General features: G+C 41.8%; 1 protein-coding gene across 3 annotated transcripts in view; it reads right to left on the bottom strand.

Annotated features, from left to right (window-relative positions):
- Positions 1 to 6,384: 6,384 nt before the first annotated feature.
- Positions 6,385 to 8,358, bottom strand: part of DIAPH1 (diaphanous related formin 1) — a 241,251-nt gene continuing 239,277 nt past the window's right edge. For all 3 annotated transcript variants that reach the window (XM_070746897.1, XM_070746898.1, XM_070746899.1), the window contains one exon: positions 6,385 to 7,862. In XM_070746897.1, coding sequence (XP_070602998.1) covers positions 7,690 to 7,862 — 173 coding nt within the window. In that variant the 3' untranslated portion in view covers positions 6,385 to 7,689. The remainder of the gene's footprint in view (positions 7,863 to 8,358) is intronic.

Below are 8,358 nucleotides of genomic sequence, written 5' to 3'. Positions count from 1 at the left end.
GCCCAGGTTCGCTTGGTGAACCCGTTGCGGCCCTATCTGGATCGGGAGTCACTGCTCACAGTCACTCATGCCCTCATCACCTCGAGGCTCGACTACTGTAATGCTCTCTACATGGGGCTACCTTTGAAAAGTGTTCAGAAACTTCAGGCCGTGCAGAATGCAGCTGCGAGAGCAATCATGGGCTTTCCCAAATATGCCCATGTTACACCAACACTCCGCAGTCTGCACTGGTTGCCGATCAATTTCCGGTCACAATTCAAAGTGTTGGTTTTGACCTATAAAACCCTTCATGGCATCGGACCAGAATATCTCCAGGACCGCCTTCTGCCGCACGAATCCCAGCGACCGATTAGGTCCCACAGAGTTGGCCTTCTCCGGGTCCCGTCGACTAAACAATGACGTCTGGTGGGTCCCAGGGGAAGAGCCTTCTCTGTGGTGGCCCCGAACCTCTGGAACCAGCTCCCCCCTGAGATTAGAATTGCCCCCACCCACCTTGCCTTTTGTAAACTCCTTAAAACCCACCTCTGCCGTCAAGCATGGGGAAACTGAAATAACTTCCCCAGGCCTATATTGTTTATGTATGTTATGTCTGTATGTATGTTTGGTTTTATAATAAGGGTTTTAACTGTTTTAATATTGGATTGTTATATACTGTTTTTATTGCTGTTGTTAGCTGCCCCGAGTCTGCAGAGAGGGGCGGCATACAAATCCAATAAATAAATAAATAAATATTACGTGGTCTTGTGTTGTTGTTGTTAAAGGTGAAGTAGTCACTGACAGGGAGTACATTATGATGTGATTTTATGAACAACAGTTAAATCAGTTCAGAGATGATGTAGTTGTAAATTTTCTAGATTTAGTATTTGAAGTCTGGAGGAGTAAGGTAATTTGTTACGTGAGGAGGAGTGAAGGACTCTTCTTGTGAAGTATTTCTGGACTCCTTCGATTGTATTAATATCTGATATGCAGTGTGGATTCCACACAGGTGAGCTATATTCTAGAATAGGTCTGACAAATGTTTTGTATGCTCTGGTTAATAAATCAGTGTTTCCAGAGAAGAAGCTACATAAGATTAGGTTTACAATTCTTAATACTTTTTTGGCAATGCTGTTACAGTGGGCTCTAGCACTTAGGTAATTGGAAATGAGTACTCCAAGGTCTTTGACTGAGTGAGGGTCCTCTGTTAGTTTTACCAAGTATGTATTTAGTATTCGGATTCTTTTTACCAATGTGTAGGATGGAGCATTTGTTGGTAGAGATTTGAAGTTGCCAGTTGTTAGACCATTCAGCTACATGGTCAAGGTCCTTTTGAAGGGTAATGGGGAAAAGGAATGCCTGATCGCTCTTTTTTTTTCTTAAGGAAATGGGATTGAAAACTCATGGATCAGAGAAAGTTGAAGCAGGAAGGAGAAGGGAAAGTAAGGACGAAGGAAGGTAATCTAATAGATAAATTAGTGAAGATTGGACTTAATCCCTGGATAGTTCAATGGATTTGCAGCTGGCTGAAGCATAGACATCAGAGAGTTATTTTTAATGGCGAGTATTCTGAGCAGAGACAGGTTACAAGCGGTGTGCCACAAGGGTCTGTTTTGGGTCCTATTCTTTTTAATATGTTTGTGAGTGACATAGGGGAAGGTTTGGTAGGGAAGGTTTGCCTATTTGCCGATGACTCTAAAGTATGCAATAGGGTTGATATTCCTGGAGGCGTCTGTAATATGGTAAATGATTTAGCTTTACTAGATAAATGGTCAAAGCAATGGAAACTGCAGTTTAATGTTTCCAAATGTAAAATAATGCACTTGGGGAAAAGGAATCCTCAATGTGAGTATTGTATTGGCAGTTCTGTGTTAGCAAAAACCTCAGAAGAAAAGGATTTAGGGGTACTGATTTCTGACAGTCTCAAAATGGGTGACCAGTGCAGTCAGGCGGTAGGGAAAGCAAATAGGATGCTTGGCTGCATAGCTAGCGGTATAACAAGCAGGAAGAGGGAGATTATGATCCCGCTATATAGAGTGCTGGTGAGACCACATTTGGAATACTGTGTTCATTTCTGAAGACCTCACTTACAAAAAGATATTGACAAAATTGAACGGGTCCAAAGACGGGCTACAAGAATGGTGGAAGGTCTTAAGCATAAAACATATCAGGAAAGACTTAATGAACTCAATCTGTATAGTCTGGAGGACAGAAGGAAAAGGGGGGACATGATCGAAACATTTAAATATGTTACAGGGTTAAATAAGGTCCAGGAGGGAAGTGTTTTTAATGGGAAAGTGAACACAAGAACAAGGGGACACAATCTGAAGTTAGTTGGGGGAAAGATCAAAAGCAACATGAGAAAATATTATTTTACTGAAAGAGTAGTAGATCCTTGGAACAAACTTCCAGCAGACGTTGTAGATAAATCCACAGTAACTGAATTTAAACATGCCTGGGATAAACATATATCCATCCTAAGATAAAATAAAGAAAATAATATAAGGGCAGACTAGATGGACCATGAGGTCTTTTTCTGTCATCAGACTTCTATGTTTCTATCTACCAGGAGAGTTTGAGCACATTTTATCTCTAGCCAGGGCTGAGCCAAAAGGGGGGCTTAGTGACAAAGAAGAAATAGTTACTAAAACAGCCTCAGTCCTCATTCGCTGACGGACAAGGTCAACCCACGCTGGCTGCTGCCTCCACCCACAATGGACAATATTCTATTAAATCTTTTTTTTTCTGACTGGCAATCTGGCAACTAAATTATTTTTAGACACTAGAAATTATCTTATTGTTTTACTTTTCCCTGAGAACTATCAGAAAGCATAGCTTAAAATCTTGACCGATGAAGAGGGTAGGGAATTAAATACATGGGGAAATGTAACAAAGAGGTTATCAGACAAATCCCACCCCCCCCCCTACTCCAAATCACTAAATGATACGAATAGTGTTTCTCAACCTTGGCCGCAGGAAGATGTGTGGACTTCAACTCCAGAATTCCCCAGCCAGCACACTGTACTAATATTCAGTATTTAGAAGATTAACTCCAGGGAGCAGAAGTTACCCTGCAGACTGATGATAAAGCTTTTGTGCAACCAATCTGCTTGAATCTGATTGTCATCTTATTGTGGGAAATCCAGAGCATGATACCAGAGTCTTTTGACACTGAAGGATGCCAATGCAATTGTGGGTGAAAGGCCCTTGCTATACCAACTCAGGGTGAAATCCCATGACCAAATGCTTGCATTTCAGTGTGCGGATTGGGAGTGGAGAGCTGTTTTTCTAACACGATTTATTTACTGATTGATTGATTTTGTCCATTGCACAATGAGAGTTATATTGGGTATACAGTGATCCCCCGGTTATTGCGTTCCCGACCATTGCGAACAGGCTAATTTGCGATTTTTCAACCCGGAAGTCAAAACACCATCTGCGCATGCGTGCCCTTTTTTCTATGGGCACGCATGCGTAGATGGTGCCGGGCAGATCAGCTGCTGGGCGGCTTCCCTGGGTCTTCCCCCTCTTGCTGGCGGGAGGGCGAAGCCCCCCCAGCACCCGCTCGCCCGCCGTTCGCCCGGCCACCCGCCGCTCGCCCGCCCTTCGCCCGGCCACCCGCCGTTCGCCCGCCGTTCGCCGCTCGCCCGCCCTTCGCCCTTCGCCCGGGAAGTTCGCCAGGAGTCAGCGGAGAAGCCGCGCGCCTGTTTTAAAACGATCGGAGCCGGCCTGGGGGGGCTTTCCAGCAACCCCCGAGCCCCCAACCCGGGCTCGGGGGTTGCTGGAAAGCCCCCCCAGGCCGGCTGCGACGTTTTAAAACACGCGCGCGGCTTCCCCGCTGACTCCTGGCGAACTTCCCCGCTTTAGGAGTCAGCGGAGAAGCGGCGCACCTGTTTTAAAACGATCGGAGCCAGCCTGGGGGGGCTTTCCAGCAACCCCCGAGCCCCCATCCCGGGCTCGGGGGTTGCTGGAAAGCCCCCCCAGGCCGGCTCCGATCGTTTTAAAACAGGTGCGACGCTTCTCCGCTGACTCCTAAAGCGGGGAAGTTCGCCAGGAGTCAGCGGAGAAGCCTCGCTGCTGCGGCGGAAGTAAAAACACCATCTGCACATGCGCAGATGGTGTTTTTACTTCCGCAGCGCTACTTCGCGAAAACCTGCTCATTGCGGGGGGTCCTGGAACGGAACCCTCGCAATGATCGGGGGATCACTGTACATATAGTAAATATATAATGAAGGTTATAGAGGATATACTCATAGTAAAATATATCTAAGAAAGCATAGAAGAAATAGGAATAAAATATATCTGTGAAAGAATAGAATAAATATAGGAAAGAAGAATGGTATAGGAGATATAGGAGAGGAATAGGACAGGGGACAGAAGGCACTCTAGTGCACTTATTCACACCCCTTACTGACCTCTTAGGAATCTGGAGTGGTCAACCCTGGATAGTCTAAGGGTAAAGTGTTGGGGGTTTGGGGATGACACTACAGAGTCCGGCAATGAGTTCCACGCTTCGACAACTTGGTTACTGAAGTTGTATTTTTTACAGTCAAGTTTGGAGCGGTTAATATTAAGTTTAAATCTGTTGTGAGCTCTTGTGTTGTTGTGGTTGAAGCTGAAGTTGTCGCGGACAGACAGGATGTTGCAGCATATAATTTTGTGGGCAATACTTAGATCATGTATAAGGCGTCTTAGTTCTAAGCTTTCTAGACCCAGGGTTGAAAGTCTAGTCTACAAACTTCTGAAATAAGAAAATGAATTCTTAGGCCAGAAAAATAAGGTTATATGTAGAAAAATCAGACTTGCCCCAAATGCGATAAAACGTTTATGTCTAGGTCATGAAGGAATTTTGATTGCCCAAAATGTGATCCCCAATACTACAAAGCATTTTCTTCCACAGAAGTGAATGTATCCTTCTATTCTTCAAGACGACAATGAAACACACTATGTTAAGCCATCTTTTTGGATTCCCAGCCAACTGTGACTTCAAAATCAGAAACATCTCTAGAAATGTATCTTCTGCAGGAGGCTGCATATTTTTCTATCAGTGGCATACAGAAGCATGCACCCTGCAAACCTCGGTACTGGAAGAGATAAGGTTTTTGTCTCACAATAGTTATGGAAACTTAAGGATGTATAATATGCAATCCCTGATCAAACAAAGCAGTTAAGTATCCCAAGCTACAGTCACCTATTGTTTTATAAGAATAAATTTAGACATTCAATTATTTGGGAGGAAACGAAGACTACACAAAGCAGGATAAAAGTTAACAGCTGCTTACTTTCAATCCATGATGTTTTTAGAGATAGAAAGTGGGATTTCTTGGTTTAGAGAATAATTCTTCACAAATTCTAATTTTATCCAAAAGATATATTTGTTGTAATAGTAATAGAAAACACAATTCTTAAATTCTGTGCAGAATTTAAGGTTTGATTTTAAAAGAAATGTTTTTAATGAAGCTTAGGCTTTATCGCCTGAGTTTAAAAAATATATATATTGTTGTTAGTTATGAAGTGGTGTCCGACCCATTGCGATGCCATGGACAATGTTCCTCTAGTCTTTCTTATCCTCTACAGCAGTGTTTCTCAACCTTGGCAGTTCTGGGAGTTGAAGTCCACACATTCAAACTGCCAAGGTTGAGAAACACTGCTCTACAGCAATAGTCACCAACTGGTGGTCTGCAAGAACATTTTGGTGGTAAGCAGAAAAAATATTTGTATTTTTTATACTGCATTAAATCAGGTGTCTTTTTGTGTGGATCAGAGGGGGGCAGAGGGGGTCTGCTTCAGCCTCCTGGTGCAGTGGTTTGTTGAAGGCTGAAGGGAAGCACCGCTGGTGGAAAAGAGCTGGAGGGCCTTGTTCCAATGGGACTATATCATGGTCTGGAACTGGCTAACCATTGCCAACTCTTACTCGTGGTGTCTGCTTAGCTCTGGGGTGGAGCTCCATTTTTGCTACCCCACTGCTTCCCCCCCCCCCCCCCATCTGGAAGAGGAGCATTTGCGAACAATTTGTATTTCAAATTTACTAAAAAATATGAGAGATTATGTATTATATCTGTGGAAGGGGGGAGTAAAAATGAGTAGAGAAAGTATTCATGAGACTATTGGCAATCCCAGAAAACTTGTATGGAAATATATTTCTTATTTTTCTTTATCTAGTGAATGGCATCAATTACATAAAAAAGCTGCGCACATCCAATGATTTGTCCTGGAAGTTTTCAGATGTTTGTAACATGCTCATATATCTGAGACCCATCATATTCATTCCAACATGAATGCTGATAATCAGCCAATGTTACAAATTTCTCTTTCTGCCGTGCATATAAGCTAGCTATATGTTATGGGAGAAAGTCTACAGGCAGATAGTGGCTGGTTGCCCTGAAATACGAGAGAATACACAAACAATTTTAATAGAATGAATATATTTGTTCTTTTTCTTTTTTCTTCACTGAAGTTCCTTGTTAAACAAATTCCATAAAAAAATAGTTCTACTGTCAAAGTGGCCTTATGGGATGGGGGCGGGGCTCCAGTCCACCTCCACCATTGTATAGCAATTAACATACATTAATTTACATATCCATTAAAGCAAGCAACCAAGCAAGCTTTAATTTATGTGAAATTTATATGGCATATTTGGAACCATGTGCTATAGGACATTGCGGAAAGGACTTTTCCACAAAATATTAAATGTATGCATAATTTTACTAATCAGTTTTCCATGAAGAGTACTCAGTGAAGAAACACAATCTCAGCTTCATTCCTTTGCAGTTACAGTGAGCATTTTCACTCAAACTAAAGAGGGCTTAAAATCCCTTTCTGAGACTGAGTTAATCATTTTATTAATCTTACTTCAAAAGCATGCAGGGATAGATGCAGCAACAGCAAACTATCCATACTTTCTTTCTGATAGGTCATTGATATTACCATTTCACTAGTCAGAGTTTGTGTTAAAAAGGGGAAGAACAGCTGAGCAGAACAGTAAAAGTATTTCAATGCAAAGAAAAAAATCTTCACAATGCTTGCACAAAAACCCTGTAACCACAGTGATAAAATGATCTCTGAGTCATTTTCTTTCCCAGCATAAGATAGGCAAGTGAGAAAAGAAGATGCACAGTGCAAGGGGAAAAGACAAATCTAGCTAAGATATCCAACAATCCTCCCTCCTGTATTTGAAGGGATTAGCTCATTCTATTAACATTAATTAAAAGATGGCTTTTGATGCAGATTATGTTGAGATGCAGATGGCCAATCAAAACATTTAAAAGTCATAATTAAGGCAGCTTGCTGCATTCCTGCTTTGGCAATATCAATACAGTGGGCAGATTAGGTTCTGATCTTTAGCCTCTCTTTTAAGATATTTCTTGTTGGGAATGTGTTCACAATCCTGTCTGCAGGGAAGTAGGTAACTACAGCATAAACTCCCACCTTTGTTCCAAGAATGTTACTAAGTCAGCTAAGTCACCTTTGCATTTCTGTTACTGAGACAATAAGGCAGAAAGCAAATTTCATATTCAAAGGATATGATCACAAATTTAAAGATCTTAAAAAACAGCCCTAGAATGACACAGACTGAAGTGATTAAATTATTTGCCTCTTCATCCCATGTATATAAGTATGAAAGGGAAAACTGCAAAGTGACTTAGTGTTGTTTCAACTCCTTTGCAAAACAGGTTTCATGCCAAAGGCACTGGTCCTAAGGGTCACCCAGCTCTAGTTTTGACGACTGCTTGCCCCCATAGTAGTTTCATCAAGAGTTTCTTCAGTGACCTCTACATCATCATCCTTTTTAAGTCCTCTGCGTGGTTTTTTTGCACCAAGAGCATCTTCCTTGATCAACTCTGAAGCAAGTAATGATGTGACTGCATAGCCAACATTTTTGTTTCCTGGAATGACACAGAAACAAACAAAAGCTAAAATATTAAAAAACAAAAAAGTGTACACTGAAGATAATATAATAGCCACTTTCTCTCAATTTACTTGCTCATAGATAGACCGAAGAACTCTACAGAGTTGGGGCAACTATAATGAAAACTCCACTGTAGTGAATCACAGCAGACAATTGTAACCGGAAGTGCAGAGTCTTTAGAAAATGGGGACAAAGAAAATACTAATCACTAATTCATCAATAGTAACCCCCCTTATGCTCCACAAGAGTTTTCCTCATTTACCTTGATTGGAGTTTATATACCACTCCAAACTTGCACAAGCAGCAGAATGCAGACTCTAGCAGACCAAATATAAAACATGGTTGAAAGAGTTGACACATGGGCTCTCTCCATTTTATCCCTATAACTGCTATTTTGAGCCAACGATTGACACTGAATTTTATGGATAAGCAAGATTTGACTAATTGATCCAATACTATATTCTACATTATAT

This window comes from Erythrolamprus reginae, chromosome 3 (assembly GCF_031021105.1).
Source record: "Erythrolamprus reginae isolate rEryReg1 chromosome 3, rEryReg1.hap1, whole genome shotgun sequence".
NCBI lineage: Eukaryota > Metazoa > Chordata > Lepidosauria > Squamata > Dipsadidae > Erythrolamprus > Erythrolamprus reginae.
Note: the sequence above shows the minus strand (reverse complement) of the source record. Positions and strands in the feature narration are given on the sequence as shown.